Source organism: Heloderma suspectum, chromosome 12 (assembly GCF_057233095.1).
Source record: "Heloderma suspectum isolate Gila_16-S chromosome 12, 16-S_ref, whole genome shotgun sequence".
NCBI lineage: Eukaryota > Metazoa > Chordata > Lepidosauria > Squamata > Helodermatidae > Heloderma > Heloderma suspectum.
The window spans coordinates 21019287-21039098 of record NC_139469.1 but is presented as its reverse complement, the minus strand read 5'-3'; the positions used below and the strand labels follow the sequence as shown (position 1 = coordinate 21039098).

The window sequence follows — 19812 nt, the reverse complement described above, 5'->3', positions numbered from 1 at the left end:
TACAAGCCTATCTTTACCATCTTAAGGGCTAGTAACTTCCTGAGAAACTGAGGTTGATTGTCAGGATTCTGATCCCTGTACCAAATCGACACATATCCCCAATTAATTATGTTTGATTGATTTTTAACATACAACTATGAGGTTATGGGTGAACTTTTATTGTTTTAAAAACAGCAGTGCCTAAGTCAGATGTTGCCTGTCTGGAATATCTTTTGTTTTTGAGTCCAGGTGTCTTGGACCCAAGGATGGAAAATTTCCTGGAGCCCCATTGTCCAGGCACCTAAAATGTGATAATTGGTGCCTAACATGAGAAATGTGTAAACCCCCTTCCCCCAATCCTTCTAGCAAGTCAGAGGCACTGCTTACATTTCCCCCTCTCCCCTCCCACACCCGGGCCATTTCACATTTGAGGTGTACGCTTATTTCAAGTGAAATCGAGAAACAAAACGTGGGAATGCAGCCGTCATGCAGGCACATTAATTGGGCATTTGGGATTGGCCGCGGCTCCCAGCTGAGTCTTCACTCAGCAGTAAATCTGTTTGAAGTAGCCTATAGTTTGCCACCAGGCTGGAGTTTTTAATCTTAAGGAGGAGAAAAGGTGGGATATAAATGTAATAAATAAATAAATAAATCTCCCATTACAGACTTAGGTCTGAATTTTTGTGTTATGCCCTGAGAGAAATGGCATGCAGACCACACACTGTCTGAAACATCACAAGGGATTCATCTCTTCCTGTTCTGTTGACTGTTGTAGTGGGGTTTCTCTCTCTCTCTCTCTCTCTCTCTCTCTCTCTCTCTCTCCCTTTTAAACACAATCGCTGCTTCTTTTCTGTTCTTGCTGGGAGACTTGCCTCTGCCCTCATCTCTGCCCATCCCATCTCATTGTGGGAAGAAGGTCCGTGTGCCACCCCAGTGTGTCGTGATGTGTTCTCACTCCTTGTACACTGCCATGATTCTCGTTTTTAACTTTTCATTTGTCCTGAGTGTGCGTTCGTCATTGTCCTACAATTAGAGAGCTTAAACAAACAGCAAACAAATGTTTCTCTACACAGTGTGAAGTGGAAGAGAGTTTGGTATGTAGAAAGGGGGCGTGGGTGCTAGCTGTTGAGTCATGATGAGAAGGATTTTTTTTTTAATAACTTGAAATGAGATGGAACCTGTAGTCTCCCTATATTGAATGCTCAGCATTGAGAGACTGTCCTTAACTTTGCAAAGTCCGTCCAGTGGGCTCACTGGTAGAGTGGGGATTTGAACTCTGGTCGAAGTGCCACCTTCTCTCCACTTACACCCGATTGGCTCTTTTCTACTCTCTGTTCTGTATTAACAACACTCAGGCACAAAAACACAAAATAGCCCAATAAGGGTGTCAAAGCATGCATCTTAAGCATGCCTCCTCTGCATGCTTACTTGGAAGTAAGTTGTGCTTTCTAGCTGGCATTTGAATGCTCCCATGCTAGCAGGGTGCCAGTCCACATAAGATATGAATCTCAGAAGTTCAGAGATAAGTCCGACAGTTAAGCAATGCTGCTTCTGAGTGAGGTCAGGTACTTCCAATGAAACAGCGTAGTGACATCTTTCATTTTCCTGTTGGCGTTGGCAACCTGATGACCAGAAACAGGGCTCCAGGAGAACAGACAAATCAGACAGACGTTGAGAATTAGATTACAGAAACGATTGTCCAAGAGTCGAAATGGATATGACATCATTGCGTGGTGCGCTTCACTGCCTCTGCCAGCAATGGGGCTGTGGCAGGAAAGCGCATCATACGGTGAGATCATGACACAGGATGCGCGATGCTGCAAGCTGATGGAGGAGAACACAACTCGAGGCGCATTTTTCTTTGACACCCCCATGTTGGACACACTGTGTAGTTCTGCACTACTGTAGAATCTTGGATCTTACGAATGATTTTTTTTGTTTAAAAGGGTTAGGTAGCAGATGATGGAAAAGAGTTCTGCCTGAGACCCTGTAGTGCAGGGGTGGGCAACTTGGTACCTTCCAGATGTTTTGGACTAGAACTCCCATCAGCTCCAACCAGCATGACTAATGGTAATGGATAATGGGAGTTGTAGTCCAAAATATCTGGAGGGCCACTAACAGTCAGTTAGAGCCACTAACAGTCAGGGTAGGCAACACTGGGTTAGATGGACATATAGGCTGGGTTCAGACAACACAATAACCCACACTCAAGGGTTGAGTATGGGTTGAGTGTGAGTTGTCGTTGAACCGTGGGTTGTTACTGAAATGTGGGTTGTTGTGTTGTCTCAACCCAGCTGTGAAAACAAGCCATGGTTTGTTAACCATGAACAACCCACAGTTCACAACCCAACAACAAACCGTGGGTTCTCTTCATGGGTTGTTCGTGGTTAACAGGCCGTGGTTTGTTAGCACGGCTGGGTTCAGACTACACGATAACCCACACTTCAACAACAATTTGTGGTTCGACGACAACCACACACACTGAAGCCATACTCATGTGTTATCATGTTGTCTGAACACAGTCACAGACTGACCTGGTTTAAGGCAGCTTGCTTATCTCTTTGCTCGGAGGCTAGGTAGAAACCTTTGGATAGCCCAGAGGTGGGGAACTTGTGGTTCTCCAGGTATTGTGTGAACTGCAATCCCTATCAGCTCTAGCCAACATAGACAGTGGTGAGGGAAGATGGGAGTTGCAGTCCAAGAACATTTCGAGGGCCACTTGTTCTCTGTTCCTGGCCTAGCCAGAGGGCAATTTGGTGGTTATATTCTAAAGAAGTTATCTACTATGTTTTGTTTATTACATTTGTATCCCGCCTCTCTTCCAGGGAGCTCAGAATAGCACATATGGCCTTTCACTCCCCCTTTATCTTCACAACAACCCTGTGTGTTAGGCCAGACTGAGAGCGAGTCACTCAGCAAGCTCCCTGGCTAAGCGGGGATTTGAAGCTGGGTCTCCAAAGTCCAACAGCCTAACCACTATGCTACGCTGGCTGTACAGAACCTTCAACCGTGTTCGTAACACAGTGCTGGCATGGTTTGCGCTCTTGAACCCAGATTGAAAACAAGCAGAATTGCCCCAAATTCAGGAGTTGTGTAAATCAGTCCTTGCCTAGACTCTCCATTTGACAGAGTATCCAAGATCCAACATTTAGATCCAGGAATAACCTTTTAGTGCAGCTGTCTCTTCTGCCCCAAGCTCTGAAGGAAGTCTCTGAACTTGAGCGAATGGATAAGTCTCTGCATTTTCAGACATCTTGCGTCTGTTCCATGACTTCAAGGGGGCGGGAGTCTCTTTGCACTGTGCAGCAAAACATGCCCTTGCAGGCTCTTGAACCACAAGGCTGCTTCTCCTAAATAAGGAGAATTGGCTAGTGAAGCATATGAAGCATTCTAAAGGGTGCCATGCAGCATAGTGTGGCTTCTTTTACTATTTTTTCTTTTCCACCCCCCCCCCAGGGATGGGCAAAGAAGTGGGGAATCTGTTGATGGAGAACACACAGCTGCTCGAAACTAAGTAAGAAACCAGCTCCTTTTCTAGAAGTATTTGGGCTTGTTTGCTTATGTTGTGCATTGCATGTATATTATTGGCCTTGGGTGAGCTCTGCTTGTTGCTGCTTTGCCCGTTAAACATTTTCCCAGGACCGCTGGAGTGCACAAGCAGCTCCCGCTTCTACAAAAACTGGAAGAAGTAATGTTCAAGTCACCCCTCATATTGCAAAGCTGGGCTTTTTCACCTTGCATTTTTGAGAATGTTTAAAAATTAGTGTGAAGGTTTGAGGCCTACAGAGGCAAGGGAAAAAAGGTCAGGCCTAGAGGGGATATCCCTGAGAGGAGTAGTTTCATTTCCCCGGTTAAGTTTCAGTTTCATTTCCCCAGTTAAGTTTCATTTCTTCAGTTTTTAAACAGTACTTTCGGTTTTGAGGGAGGAGGGTATATAAAGAGAATCAGGGAGACCAGAGGCAAGAGATCTTGAAGGAGTTATTCAGGGGGTCCAGGTCAATGGTGGAACCCTGACAATGACATTCTACTTAAGCTGTTTATGGTGCCTATGACTTCTGCCCTCGATGCTTGTAAGCCTCCAAACTTGGTGATTGTCACCTCTGCCACTCCTCCCATTCTGCATTTTCACTAGATGGGCTTTTTTGCCCATCTAGCTGAGGTGTTCCAGTGAGGGAGGGAAGGAGACTGGAGAGGCCTTGGGTTAGCTCATATCTCAGCCTCTCCAGGCTCCTCCCCTCCCTGCTCACTGGAATGCCCCCTTTACCCCCTCTCCAAGGTCAAGTTCCCGACCTCGGAGAGGCAGCCGGCGCAGTTCTTTCCACTTCCACTGCGAGGGGGACGGAGCGTGGATTCCCGGATGCAAGGTCGGAGTGCTGTCTCCAACCTCGAATCCAGAAATCCAAAGTATCTGATGGCCTCCTGAGGCACTGTCTAGGGGCCATAGAGTTGCTCTAGCTGGAGACCAACAATGCTTTTTAAGAGGTCTTTATTTTAAGAGGACTGGGAGTGGTTTCAGAGAAGGGTCACTTCTAAGGGTGTTGCGAGAAATCGGATGGGGTGCCCACAATGATGAACACCGCTCTGCTCGGTTGGTGCAAGCAAAGTCATGGTGGGCATTACAGCCCGCCTTGAGTGGGCTGCCTGCCCAGTTCCTCTCAAACACCCCCTCTGTGCCACCTTGCCCTGGCCCCAAACAGGGAAATGCTTACTCTGGGAATGAGGACAGGGCAGCGTGCTCCAGCTGCATTTTCCACCAGGGATGACAGTTCAGTCCCCTTGATCCCGGCAGAAGATGGCACAGCATCAATATACTGCAAAGTGTCTTCACTGGTTTTTAAAGAAGCACCAGGGAGAAGGAAGAGGCCCAGCAAGCGTCACCAGTTCAAGAAGGCACTGCGTCTGGAGCTGCCACCACCAGAGCCTGGAACCCCATCCTAGTCTCCATGGCAGGGACCAGGATAGGCTGTCATAGGGTGGAGGTGGTTGGTTGGTCTTCCTGGAGTGGCCCAATCAAACATCAACCTGTTTCACTGCTTGATTGTGCCACTCAAGTTGGGTCTGATTCATTTTCAGAGCAAGCAGCCTTCTGCTCGCCTGTTCCTGTTGTGTACACATGTTCCTTTTGTCCCACTGTTGCCTCTGGCCAAAGAGGTTTTGCAGGTTTCTGAAACAAGGCAACAACCTGCCAAACCTGTTCACCAGAGGTGAAAAGTGGCAGCAGACCCTCTTTCAAACCCTCTTTAACTCTCTCTGAAAAAGCCGCTCTGCTTCATCTTATATTGCAGCCTTTCCTAATGGCAGGTCCCCAGATGTGGTTGGACTACAGTGCCTGTAATCCCCAACTATTGCCCTTACTGGCTGGGGGTGATGGAAGTTGTGGTCCAACAGCTCCCAGAATTCGCTGTAGTAGAATGTTAGTTTTTTTAGCTGAGAAGTTGCTTATTGAACAGCTCGGTCCCCCTGCCGCTCTTCTCCCCCAGTCTTCCTTTTTGGAAGCATTTTGGTGGGCATTTTCCAAAAACTCTTTCATAGAGGGCTAGCACCATGCAATGCCTTCCAGCCTAAAGACATTTCTGTTTGCTTTCCACTGCCCCAAAGAAACGCTTTGAACATCGTGAAGAATGATTTGATTGCCAAGGTAGACCAGCTCACCGGAGAACAGGAGGTGTTGAAAGGAGAGCTCGAAGCGGCAAAGCAAGCAAAAGCCAAGATGGAAGCCAGAATCAAGGAACTTGAAGAGGAGCTGAAAAGGTGAGTGTCTGACTCTGCCGGAGTGGCTTCTCAGCTGGACATCCATAGGTGAGCTCCCTGGGACTGAAACAAACAGGACAGCCTTGATTACAGCTCCTAACCTTTAAAAATACAGCTTTAGAAACAGCCCAGGAGGGCCTGTAATTTTGATCGGAGCCTGTGGAACACCCACAAGTGTGACATGAGTGGAAAAGCATCCTCCCGCTCATGTTCCCCAGCAACTGGTAAGCCGAGGCAGACTGCCTCTGATCCTGGAGGTAGCAGATAGCTATCAGGACACTTAGCCATTGATAGCCTTCTCCTCCAGGAATTCCTCTTAACCCCTTTTACAGCCATCCAAATTGGTGGCTCTTCACATTAGTGCTTATTGCCCCTGCTCTGGTTTCAGATGTCTTTCACCTTAGCGATGAGGCTGTAATTCCTGGTGGAAGGGCTAAAGTTTGCAACTCTTGGGTGGGCTGGGGAAATTAGGACTGAAAGGTTATAGTCTTTTCCTACACAGCTGGAATTTGTGGACCTTCTTTATAGTTGCTGGGTCAACACTAGTTGCTCTGAGCTGTTCTATGTCCCCAGTGACAACTTCATCACTTTCCCACGCCCCCCCCCCCCCCGTACGCTTTCTGTGCCGAGTGCAGGAAAATGGCGTTGGCTACTGACCGCCCATGGACCAAATCTGTCCCCCTGAGAGGTACTTCCTGTCCTTCAACTGGCAACCTAGAGGCAGATGAGTAAGTGGCATTTGTGGACCTTGAACTTGTCAGGACAATTTGGGGGGTAGGGTAGAGGCCCCCCCTTCTCAGAATGGCTCTGTAGGAAAAAAAAGTTGCCGACCAGAGGCTCAGGGCTATGTCTTTCTGGCCAAGGAGTGCCACCATGGAACCGCCTGCTTTGTTTGATCTTCTTCACCCTCTTTTCCAGAGTGAAATCAGAAGTGATCGTTGCCCGACGAGACCCCAAAGAAGAGGTGGAGGATGTAAGCAGCTATCTCTGTACAGAATTGGTATATGACATTATTAAAATGCCTGGGGAAGGAGGGTTTCTTTTTGGGGAGGGGGATTCTTCCTCATTTGCTTTATTGACCTTCAGGGTGTGCGGTACTCAATGCCAGGTCGTTGCATTTGAATATCACCATGTGCAGGGCACCCGTGTCTGGGCATAGTCATGTGGAAACTGGAACAGACGAGGTGTGCCACGACAAGTCATGACTGCGTGGAGTTGACTTTGCAGGCTTTATGCCAAAAATGTCAGGGAGTCCATGTTGCCAGTGATAGCTTCTCTCCTGGGGTGAGCAGAAGTGTTCCTGGTGCTGGGAAAATGGTTAATTCACTTGCACACACACACCACAGCAGCTTAAAAACAAACAAACCACACACCACATACATGAAATGCTGCCATACATTTCATGTATTGTCTAGTGGCTCCTGAAATCTAACATGATATAGTGCAGTGTGTGGAAACAGAAATCCTGACTTAGGGTAGCATCTAATGTTAATCCTACATAGAGTAGACCCATTGAAAAGAATGGGATTTAAGTTAGTCATGACTAACTTAGGTCTCATTCATCTCAATGGTTCTACTCTACATAGGACTAACATGGGATACTACCCTTAGTTGCAGCTAAACTGGCAGTTCCGTTTTGGGGGCTACAGTTCCATTAGGGCAGGGATGGGGAGCGTATGGCTCTCCAGATGTTGGTGGACTGCAGCTCCCATCATCTCTCACCATTGGCTAAGCTGGCTAGGACTGATGGGAGTTGCAGTCCATATTCCCTACCCCTGCCTTAGGACCCTGATGCTCTCCTGGGAGACTGCATCCTAGGTGCTGGCTTAAGGAAACAGGGAAGACATTGGCTTGCCCCTAAAGAACACACTTTTCAGACCTGTCCTCTGGGAGGAGAAGCGTCTTCCCAAGTTCCTTGCTTCTGTCTGCAAATTTCCCAAAGGGAGATGAGCTGCCATTTTTTTCCCTCAGCTCTCTGTTTTACAGGGACATGAGCTACCTTGCACAGCTGTCACTCCTTAATCATGAACTTCCCCAATATCTCGTAACTAGGGCAGAAGTGAACGTTTTTAGCTTATTTGGCTCAAATTTGGGAGCAGGGTGGCTGGGTGGGGGAAAGATTTCCCCAAACTTCACCCCCCTCCTCATCTTTTTTGCTATTGCCACTACCTGTCAGTGTGATCCTGGCAGCAGGGCAATAGCAATCATGCTTGCCACTGCTGCCAGGCACGAAGTTCCTTTCCCAGAAAGCACTGTTCCCTGCTCCTGCCCTTGTTGTGAGAGCATCATCCTGAAGTCAACTCCGAGTGGGGGCAGAGGCAGGAAGCTGTACATCCTGTTCTCGCTTTGGCATCTTCTGGGTAGGAAGGAACTTTGAAGGAAAGTAATGCCTCCCATCAGTGGGAAGTGGGAAAAGAATTACTGATAACTGGAACAAACACTTCATGCCCATTCATGCCTCAGTGAAATGGCCCCCAGGGTTGCAGCCTATGAACAGGCTGACAAAGTTGGGTGGTTATTTCAGCTCAGCTCCACTCATAACTGGCCTTCCGGCTACCTAACAGCGCTTCCTCCAGCCTCCTAATCTGCAGCCCACTAGCCTTTAACACTAGCCATTTGGGTAGATGCAAGGGGCTGTATTTCGAACCTGTCCTTCTCTCCCTGCTACTCAGTAGTCACTGGGATCTCCCCCAAGGAACCATCCAGATGATGAGTGTGACCAGGTAAGCTTGGCCATGCTGAGTAAGAGATGCCAAGCCTTCCACCCTAGTAGCTGTTCCCTTGGTCGCCAACCACTTGTGTTTCTGAACATCTTTGTAGAGAAAAACTGGGTGGTTTGAATCCTGTGAGCTGCCAGTGTGTGTCTCATTGCTGACCAGCTAACATGGTTGATACACCCATGCAGGCACCGTTCGTTTAGACCCAGTTTCTTTCTGAACTTGGGGTGAAGACAGACATAACAATTTAAGTGTTGAAGAGATGGTTCGAATGCATTTTTGCCTCCCTGATCACACATCTACATTCTTCTTTTCTGGAGGGCCCTCCCTCCCAGTTTTTCAAGTTTCTAGCATATTGGGGGAAAGCAGGGTGTGGTAGGCGCCTGTGAAGTCACTGACATTTCCCCCACAACCCTGATCCTGGAGTAATTCTGAAACTATTTTTGAAATTTTGTGAATTTACTTTTGAAGGACGGACATATATGTGTATAAATGCATATGCGCTTCTAAATATTTTTAAAGGAAAGACGGGCAGTCTTTCTGAAGCGCAAAGGAAGGGAGGGACTAGACTGAATTCACAGTGCGGGTGAAAGACTGCTTTGGCCACTGCTAAAAGACTGTTACTTCTGTCTTCTCCTTAAATAATCCTCCACTTTTGCATCATACTGCACTGTTCCCAAATTAGGCTCCTGTCTGTTGTATTAAAGTTGTCTGTGCATGGGATTAATATGAGTTGACTAACCCGTATTAACATTTCACTCCTGTAAGCAGGGCTAGATAGATCTGGATGCTACCTTGTGTATCTTGGAGGCTTGGAAAAAACAAACTAGCTTTTTGCTCATCACTTCTCCTCCAGACATAATGTTTTCCTTGCTTTGCGAGGTTGTGGCTAGATCCTCCTTGGCTAGAATTAAGAAACATCTGGGGCAGAGAGAGGCAATGCACCAGATACCCAGAATAAGCTAACTTCATGCTTTAGTCTCCTGGCTTTGCGCTATACTAACCTCCATCCCCTTCCATTTCCCATTGGTTGAAGCCATCCTCCTCCCCTCTGCAGGACAATATCCCTATCGCTCAGCGACGGCGGTTCACCCGCGTGGAGATGGCCCGGGTCTTGATGGAGCGCAACCAGTACAAGGAAAGATTGATGGAGCTGCAGGAGGCGGTCAGGTGGACAGAGATGATCAGGTGAGAGCAGAGTTTTTATTGTAAGGTGTACAAAATTACACGCAATAGGGGTGCACAAAATTATTCCTCGTGTGGAGAACGTGGATTTTGTTGTTTATTCGTTCAGTTGCTTCCGACTCTTCGTGGCTTCATGGACCAGCCCACACCAGAGCTTCCTGTTGGCCGTCGCCACCCCCAGCTCCCCCAAGGTTGAGTCCGTCACCTCCAGAACATGGATAGGGAACGTGGATAGGGAGACGTTTTTCTCCCTCTCTAATAATACTTGAACTCAGTGGGGTCATCCCATGAAGCTGATTGGGAGGAGATTCAGGGGAGATGAAAGGAAGGACTTCTTCACACATCGCATAAACTATGGAACTCGCTTCCACATGATGTGGTGTTGGCCACCAATTTGGATGGCTCTAAAAGGGGACTGGAAAAATTCCTGGAGGAGAAGGTTATCATTGGCTACTAATCCTGATGGCTATATGCTACTTCCAATATCCGAGGTGGTATGCCTATGCTTACCAGTTGCTGGGGAACATGGGCAGGAGGGTGCTGTTGCACTCATGTCCTGCTTGTGGGTTTCTTGTGGGCAGCTGGTCGGCCACTGTGTGAACAGAATGCTGGGCTAGATGGACTCTTGGTCTGATCCAGCAGGCTCTTCTGATGTTCCTCTGTTCTTACTGTTGCAGCATCACAATTTTAAATTTAACTTATTTTTAAACACAATTGATGGTTGCGTTTCCATTTGGCTTGCTGATTGAAACGTTACCGTTTTGATTTGTCTTTTAATGTCTAAGTGTATGGTCATTTTTATATTAGATTTGTTTGTTTTTAATGTTGTGTGTACTCCCTGGAGATCCCCTGTGGATGAAGGGCAGTTTATACACTTCAGAAAGGCAAGAGAGAGAGAGAGAGGGAGAGAGAGAGAGAGAGAGAGAGAGAAAGAAAGCCAGCAGGCATCGGGAGGAATCCAGCAGGGAGAGATGGGTAGTGGCGCTCAAAGCTGTTCATAGCTTCATTGATACTTTATTTTTATTTTATTTCATTTCATTTCCATGCCACCCAATAGCCGAAGCTCTCTGGGCCATTCACAAAAATTAAAACCTCAGAGTGCAGGATAAAACAATATAAAATATGAAAGCTTAAAAACACAATATAACAGTACAACCAGAATAAAACCTAGCTGCAATGCAGAGATTTTAAAACACCTGAGCTAAAAGATTAGGAAGCTAAAATGCTAAAAGACTGGGAGAATAAAAAGGTCTTCACCTGGCGCCGGAAGGAGTACAATGTAGGCGCCAGGCAAACCTCTCCATGGAGCTCATTCCACAGCTGGGGTACCACAGCAGAAAAGGCCCTCTTTAGGACATAAGAGCCCTGCTGGATCAGGCAAGAAAAGTCCATCTAGCACGAGTTCCTGTTTCCCACAATAGCCAACCAGGTGCCTCCAAGAAAGCCCGCAAGCAACTCCTCACCCCTTGCTGCTGCCTCCCTCCGGCACCTGGTATTTAGAGATTACTGCTTCTGGATCTGGGGGTCCGTATATCCATCAGCATTGTACATATCCATCCTCTATGAAGGTGTGTAATCCCTTTTTCAAGCTGCTTTATGTTGATGGCCATCACCATCGATCCTGTGGAAGTGCATTCCATAGCGCAGCCTTCCTCAAAGTAGCGCATGCTGGCTGACACGTTGGGTGCTCTAGTCCAACACGGGGCCAGCGTCACGGGTAGGCATGCTTGGGCACCTGCTGAGGGCCCCCACCCCTGCAGGACCCCACTGACAAGAGCCCCCTGGACTTGCTCCTCCTCTTCACCCTTGCAAGCTGCTTGTTCACCCGCCTCTCGCTCTGGCCCTGGCAACGGTGGTGGTGAGAAGGAGAAGCAGGAGATGCCATGGCCTCCTTGCTCCCTGGCTCTCTGCCTGTCACTGGTAGCCATGATGAGAAAGAGGAGGAGGAGGAATAGCAGCTGGTGACAGTGGCACTGCGAAGGTTAGACTCACTGAGGGAGGGGGCCTGTGGAGAGTGGCAGGCTCGAGAGCTCCCCAAAACCTGGTGCCAGCACTGGTCCAAGACATTGGCAGGGCACCAGCTTGGAGAAGGCTGCCATGGGGTGCACTGAGTGAAGAAGTGCTACCTTGTTTGGTCTCAATTTCACTGGATGACCCTGGGATCTAGTGTTATATGAGAGGGAGAAAAACTTCCTGTGATCTACTTTCCCCACGCCATACCTAATGTTACAAAGCCCTATCATGCCTCCCCCTTAGGGCGCAATCCTATCTAGATAGGCAGCCACCTCTGGACTCGGAGGCAGCAGCCTAGCCAAAGCAGGGCAGGAGAAGCACGGAGGAGATCGTTCCCTCCGCACTCCTCCTGCCCTGCATTTTTGGCTAGACTGCCGATTGCGGCTGTCTAGCCACAGGAGCACTGAGCGGGGAAGGAGGCTGCTGTATGACACATTGGATGTGTCATACAGGCAGCTGCGATCTCCCTGCCCAGGAACACCCCAGCCACTCCCCTTTCTGGCCCCTCCACGGTCCTCTTGCGAGCATGGAGGATGGGGCTGTTCCGCACTGCCTCCAAGGCAGCACGGAAGTGGGGAGGTCGGTTCTCTGGGAACTGACCTCGGAGAGCGGGCTCTGAGGTTGGCTCCCAGAAAACAGCATATCCTATGGCTGTCTAGCTGCTGTCTGGTGGCCATAGGATTGCTCCCTCTGTCAATTTTTTCCCCCTAAACTTTCCATCTCAAGACTCTCATTTTTTCTAAACTTCGGGTAAGTGTAAATTACACTTTCCAAATGTTGCAGACTTTTAAAGAACCAGTGCCTTGAATCGGGCTTGGCAACTCGGGTACTTTGTCCGGGTTAGGGGAAGGGCCACAGCACCGTGGAAAAGAGCACCTGCTTTGGAAGCAGAAGGTCTCAGGTTCTATCCCCAACATTTCCATTTAAAAGGGTAAGGTAGCAGATTATGGGAGACTCTCTTTCTGAGACTGTAGTGAGCCACTGCCAGTCAGAGCAGAGGCTGCTGGGCCAGACAGTCAAACAGTCTGACCTCGTATAAAGCAGGATCCTGTGTTCGTTTATGTATTTTATTTGAGGTATTTTTTGCCCTGTTCTACAGCCCCAAAAGGCTCTCAAAGCATCTTCTAGAGAACAATAATAACAATAATAATAATTCCCAAATCCATTTTAATGCAATACCTTTACTGAGCCAACCAAAGGGTCACCAAAAATGTGCAAGCTTTTGAGATCTCCAGATCTCTTCATCAGGTAGGATGTTACAAAAAGCAGTGTGTGGGGGGCGGGTGCAGGAAGAGTGGAGGAAGGCTGGCTTGTTAAAGTCATGATGTCTGCACAATCAGAGCCTTGAGATGGAATGATGGAGGTTGGGTCTGCAGACATTCCAATAAGGCTTTACAAGGTGATGTGATGGTTTCAGGTTTCACCTGGAGTTGCCCCTAGGACTGCTGGGAGCAAGAAAGGCAGAAAAGATTCATCCCCCCATTTTTGAAAATATAAAATTCAGCCATTACTCAGAATGTCTCCATCCTGGGCAAAGCACGCCGATTCGGTTATCGTTGGAAAACGGATTTAACGGCCCCAAATTAATCTCTTTGCCGTTGGTGTCATCCATCCAGCCACTGGAGCGGAAGGCAAGCCATCGCCTCACTGTATATACCCTTTAAGAATTCTCTATTATGTATGTCCACAGAGCCTCCCGGGAGCATCCTTCTGTCCAGGAGAAAAAGAAATCAACCATTTGGCAATTGTAAGTAATGTGCTTGCTTGGGAGGAGTCAAAAGCAGAAAGGTGTCTTGTGAAGAGCTTTCCACACAGTTGCCCAAAGGCACAATCATCATAATTTTTATAAAGATTGTGCCTTTTGGAGTGGCTAAAATGTGATAATCCTAGCCACACACAGTGGATACAGGGAGGAGTAACACCCCTGTCCATTTTACCACCGTAGGACTCTTCCTCCTCATGACCACTTCATTCTGCTGTTTGGGTGGGGGAGGCTCAGCACAATGCCCGTCATTATTACGGCTGGGTCAAAGAGGGTGAACAGGCCAAAGAAGGGGCCTGTCCCTTGCATGCAATTCTCCCATCGGGTCCTTCTCAATTTAGGCCCCACCCCTGTCTTGGCATCAGGGCCAAGGGGGAGGTTTTGCATTTGCATGATGGCATCCCTAACTATATATTTTCCCTATAGTGAACAGGGACGACTGTAGGATAAATAGCGCCCCAGGCAAGGAGTGTCCTTGGTGCCCTCCCCTCCCCCGTGGTCGGTTTTGTAGGGCCACCCGGAAGGTTTACAGGGTCTGGTGCAGGTGTGATGCCCACTGAGAATGACATTGCTCCAAAGCGTGATCTCTCAGCCACTGTGCTACGGTTCGCACAAGCCAAAGTTTGAAAAGCCACATTCTGAGCCGTAGCCGTGCTCAGCAGAAGTATCACAGGTTTTACTTAAACTATTTCTTTGTTTTTAGCAGTTCCTGTCTTTTGCTAAGCACTCCTCATTTTAGAATATCCGTTATTTTTATCTTTAAAGGTAATAAAGAAAAATTATAAATAAAAAGGTATCCAGCTGCCCTCTTACACTTACGGCTTTATTTTAGTATTATTTATATAGTGCTCATAGTGTTTACAGTGCTAGCTACTGTGGCCTCAAAGGAAAGCTGTGTTCCACTGATTTTTACCTAGCATAAACGACATCAAAGTGGAAACTGAAAAAGAAACGTAAAGCTGCAGACAGTACATTGAAAAAACACCGCCACTGAACTCAGCTTGGCGCCCCCTTCAGTTCAGCTTGGCGCCCCCTTCAGTTCAGCTTGGCGCCCCCTTCAGTTCAGCTTGGCGCCCCCTTCAGTTCAGCTTGGCGCCCCCTTCTGCTTGGTGCCCTGGGCAGCCGTCCAGCTCGCCCACCCCCAAGGCTGTCCTTGGGAGTGAATGACAGCCAATAATTTGGGTCTACAGTAGGTGCAACGTGGGAGATGCGTAATTAGGGGTTTGCTTTTTACTAATTAGCAGGCCCATCCAGCTGCGTTGAAGACGGGGCACAGTGGGAGAGGGTGTTTAGTAACCCTTTTTCTCCCGTGTCCCCCCTCAATCTAAATCATGAATCGTGCCCCCTTTCCTTGATCTAAATCACCCCTCCCCAACCTGATGCCCCCCAGATGTGTTGGACTACAAATCCCACTGTTCCCAGCCAGCTGAGAGTGATGGGATGTGCAGTCCAGCACATCTGGAGGGCACCAGGTTGGGGAGGGCTGATCCAAATCATGCCCCCACCCATCCCAAAGCTGCTATAAGCTCTGCAAGAAGAAGAAGGGAGGTACAGCATTTTGTTTATATATTTACTTACTTATATACCGCCTAATAGCCGAAGCTATCATTTGCAGTAATTCCCAAACCTCTTTCTGAAGTGGTAATATTAATAACAGGTTCAGAATTTATTTATTTATTTATATCCCACCTTCCACCAAAAAAAATAAATGGCACTCAAGACGGCCAATTTTCATTATCAACAATAAGAAAACCAAGATTAGATCAAAAACTTAATTAGAACAATAATAAAATCAGTATTCAACACAGCTTGGTTTCCCTCTTTCTCCCCAGCTTCAGCCGCCTGTTCAGCTCCTCCTCCAGCCCCCCACCGGCAAAGCGGAGTTACCCATCGGTGAACATCCACTACAAATCTCCCACGGCGGCTGGGTTCAGCCAGCGCCGTAGCCACACTATGTGCCAGATCTCCACCGGGAGCCGTACACTTGAGTTCTTCCCAGACGAGTGAGTTATCATCTGCTTTGCCTAACAATGTTGCAGTGGCTTGGCTTAATCACTTGGTGGGAAATTATGGCTTCAAAGTGTGTACTGACCGGATTTTGGCGAAGCTATAGCATATTCCTCCATGAGTTGGATTCCAGGCAGCCTGAAAATCTCATTTCCATTGTTTTGTTTTGTTCATCGCTTTATTTTTACTTGTTTTTAAAAATTATATCCCACCCTTCATCATGTTAGATTTTAGGGTGCCATACAAAACGTAAAAGTGAACAATATAGTGAGACACATCAGCCAAAGTAAAAGAGGAAACATTTTTTGGTTAATATTTATTCAAGCTCTTGCACCAAAAAACACAGAATACACTTTTCAAAGAAATGAGCAGGGCTTCCACGACATTTTTAAGTAATCCTAATTTAAACATACATATTCCAGATTCTTAGACAAGGTTCAACCAGGCTAAACTGTTGCCTGTTACAGACACTTGATTCGTCATGCGTGTTAACTGGTGGGGATAAATTTCAGTGAATCATAGAAAAGTTACTCTGGAGCAGGGGTGGGGAAACTTTGACCCTCCAAATGTTAGATTACAGCTCCCATCATCCCTGTGCATTGGCCATGCTGTCTGGGGCTGACGAGAGTTTGAGTCCAGCAACCTCTGGGGCGGCCCACGTTCCCCAACTGTGCTCTAGATCTTTGATAAAGTGTTACTTTCAATCTGTGTAAATACAGAGCTAGGTGGACTGACGTTCTGACTCAGTATAATTTCTGTTCTTTATTTCTTTTTTGAAGGAGTGTTTTTTTGCATTTTACCACAGATTTACCAACGAAGACTAGGCCGGAACCCTGGGTCAATTACTAGTTGTTTCATTCTTTGGGCTGGCAACAATCACTCCTTCTAATTGCAAACTCAGGTGGTGAGTGCTGACAGCAGTGAAGCCAAAGCAGAGCCACTGAGCTATCAGGAGTCCCAAGGTTTGAAGTAATACAAGAACATCTTTTAAACCCCCCAAACCAAAGGCGGCAAAACCCCCCAATCAGCAGCCTAATGAGAACTGAGCATGTAGCCACAGACTGTGGCGTGTTAGTTGGAAAAGAAAAGTGTGGAAAACTGGTAGGTGGGGGACATAATGGCCTTCCAGAGAAGGGCATGGCTGGCTGGCTGGAGCCCTGAACATTCCTATTAGGAGGTGAGAATATACTGTAACATTTTATTGCAGGTCACACCTGTTTCAGTAATTGACGAGCTACCGCCAAAGCATGTCACCACCCCATAGTAAAGGAGGGCTAGCTTTGATTTCCACAGGAGCCAAGATTTTGCCTGGGGCTGTGGACAGACACACGGCACCTCAGATTAAATTTTGCACGTGTGTGTGTGTGTCTCTCTCTGTGTTTCTTTGCTCGAGTGCCAATACTTTCTTTTCTGCTTTGTATGCATATCTTGACTGGGCTTTTCTCTCTCTTTCTGCTGCCATGGCAGTGCTTCCTTGACCCTCTGCCTCTCGCTCCTAAGCATAGATTGAGAAGTAACCCTGTTGCTTCTCTCCTCAGCGACTGTACGTCATCCGCACGGAGGGAGCAGAAGCGTGAGCAGTACCGCCAAGTCCGGGAACACGTGCGGAATGACGACGGCCGCTTGCAGGCTTGTGGGTGGAGCCTTCCCGCCAAGTACAAGCAGGTAGGCTCATCTGGAGGAAAGGGGAGGATCACGCGGCTGCGTCAGGGAGACCATCCCACGTGAGAGCTGGGGTGTAGAACCTGAGGGCCAAATCCACCCCACCTGGGGTCGTCAGAGGGCCACGTCCCTTTCCCCCATCAACCACTTCTTTGGTGGTTTCCCAGCTTTTGTGCAGCTTTTCCCTCCGCTCTAGAAGCTTGAAATGTTTCTTCTAAGGCTTAGTTACTTGCACCAAGTGCTTTAAGCTAAAATATGCTGGTATTGTTTAGTATTTTGGCCCCACCCCTTTTGGCTTAAGCCCCACCCCTTTGGCTCCACCCCCCCAATGCAGCCCCCAAGAGCTTCTCAGAAAAGGAATTCAGCCCTTGGGTTAAAATAGGTCCAACACCCCTGCAGAAGGGAGACAAATTGTTCCCTTTCCTTGCTCACTCCTTTCTTGATTCAATGTGACTCTTATTGTTCACCGCTCTTGGGGTTATATTGCAACTTTGGAAATAAGCTCAGAGACGGTACTAGCCTGCACAAATTCCTTCCTTTATTTTATTTGCCATATTCACATAGTCACCTATCGACATATGTCCTCTGGGCAGCTTACTGAACTGAGAATAAAATAAAAATTTAAAATATAATACAATGTTTAAAATACTGTAAAATGCAGACTAAAAAACTTGCTTTTTTTAGCAGAGGAAAAATAAGACCTATCAGCAGCTCAGCCCTTAAAAGACTCTTTCTTTTAACAAGTCTTTTTAACATAACACAAGTTGTTTAAAAGGCCCAGGTGAATAAAAAGGTCTTTGTCTAGCACTGGAAAGCTGATAAAAGAAGATGCCAGGTCAGCCTCTCTGGAGAGGCTGTTCAACAGCTGGGGTGCCACCACCGAGAAGGCTGTCTCCTTAGCCTGCTGGGGGCTGGCAGAGGAGGGAGACAGAGGTCCCTCCTCTGCCAGCCTGCCCACTTGCCTCCATGCCATTTCTTGTCACCAGGAATTATCAGGCCAGTGCTTAAATGCAACATTGCTATAAGGATATCAGTAGTCTTTCCATTACTATACATTCTGTTTCACTTTCAACATATTATGTAAGCCTATAGCAAATAATTCACATAGTTTAGTGTGTGTATGACAGGGATGGGCCACTTCACAGGGGCCATTCCCCCACCCCCAACCTGCCACACTGGGAAGAAAATATATACACAAACACACACACACACACACACACACATACATATATATATATATATATATATATATATATATGAGGGCCACGGTGGCTTAGTGGTTAAGATGCTGAACTGCAGACCGGAAGGTTGGCAGGACAGCAGTTCGAGACCCGAGTGCCGCGTGATGGAGTGAGCTCCCGTCTTCAGTCCCAGCTCCTGCCAACCTAGCAGTTCGAAAGCAAGAAATTGCAAGTAGATAAATAGGTACCGCCTCGGCGGGAAAGGTAACAGCGTTCCGTGCACCTCGGTGTTCAGTCATGCCGGCCACATGACCACGGAAGCGTCTTCGGACAGCGCTGGCTCTTCGGCTTAGAAACGGGGATGAGCACCGCACCCTAGAGTCGGACACGACTGGTTGGGGACACCTTTACCTTTTATTTTTATATATATATATATATATATATATATATATATATACACACACACACACACACACACACACACACACACACATACACACATATATACACATACACCAATGCTAAATTTGATCCTTTTAGCTCTCCATAGCAGCTGCAGTGCCTAAAAGGGACAAATTTGGTTTGTAAACAAGCTAAATGTGTTCGTTTTAGCACTCCATAGCCACTACGGAGTGCCATTTGTTTGCAGAAAAAATAAAATAGTAAATTTGGGGTGCAGTGGGGACTGCATGGGGGGGGCGGAGGGCACATGTGACCCGTATGTGTTGACCGCCCATGGTGTGTGTGTGTGTGTGTGTGTGTACATATACATGAAATCATTTCTCATACACACATATGAAATCATTTCTCCTGATTAGCCTCTGTAAGAAACAGGATGAGGACCGAGATGAACCTTTGGTCTGATGCAGTAGGAGTCTTCTTACGTAAACTGTCATCTTGAAAACACATCCCCGTCATGTGCGTTGATTGCGTTGTGTCTTCTACGCCCCCAATAGTTGAGTCCCAATGGCGGCCAAGAAGACAACCGGATGAAGAACGTCCCAGTGCCTGTGTACTGCCGCCCTCTGGTGGAGAAGGACCCAACCATGAAGGTAAATGTCAAGAATGTGCAAGAACTCCCCAGTTATTTTAGCAGAGATGCCTGCCTGGCTTGAACACTGCATTATATGTTCCGGACAGGATAGCCCTGCTCAGGCATTGTCCATGAGCAGAACTGTGAAGCAAAGGGCAGCGGGACAGCGCTGTGGGTTCTGCCCTGGACATGCTGCTTGGAACTAGCCATGCCGCTGGTCATCTACACATTGGGTTGGACGTCTGCATAGGGAAAGCCTACTTCATGGGCAGAGACACTCCAGTATCTGGGACCTTCCTACGGCAGGGGTGGGCAGAAAGCAGATCTGGAACCAGTGGAGGCTGCTGGCTCCGATGTCGGTGAGGCAATGAATCTGCTCCAGGTTTCAGTCAGAACCAGTCAGAACTCTAAACGAGCTATCCAAGCTGACCGAAATCAACTCAGTTGAAACTGAGTTCTGGCTGAAATCCAGAATGTATTTACTGCTCCACTGACATTGGAGCCACCAGCCTCCACTGTCTG

At 47.6% G+C, this 19812-nt stretch overlaps 1 protein-coding gene across 2 annotated transcripts in view; it reads left to right on the top strand.

The window, feature by feature from the left end:
• MAPK8IP3 (mitogen-activated protein kinase 8 interacting protein 3) overlaps positions 1–19812 on the top strand; it is a 101848-nt gene that overhangs the window by 53708 nt on the left and 28328 nt on the right. Inside the window, exons 9-16 of one of the 2 annotated variants that reach the window (XM_084818664.1) lie at positions 3436–3493; positions 5578–5730; positions 6649–6730; positions 9505–9635; positions 13336–13392; positions 15240–15410; positions 16953–17079; positions 19214–19309. In XM_084818664.1, the coding sequence (XP_084674790.1) occupies positions 3436–3493; positions 5578–5730; positions 6649–6730; positions 9505–9635; positions 13336–13392; positions 15240–15410; positions 16953–17079; positions 19214–19309 (875 nt within the window). The remainder of the gene's footprint in view (positions 1–3435; positions 3494–5577; positions 5731–6648; positions 6731–9504; positions 9636–13335; positions 13393–15239; positions 15411–16952; positions 17080–19213; positions 19310–19812) is intronic. The other variant, XM_084818663.1, reaches the window with a different exon arrangement.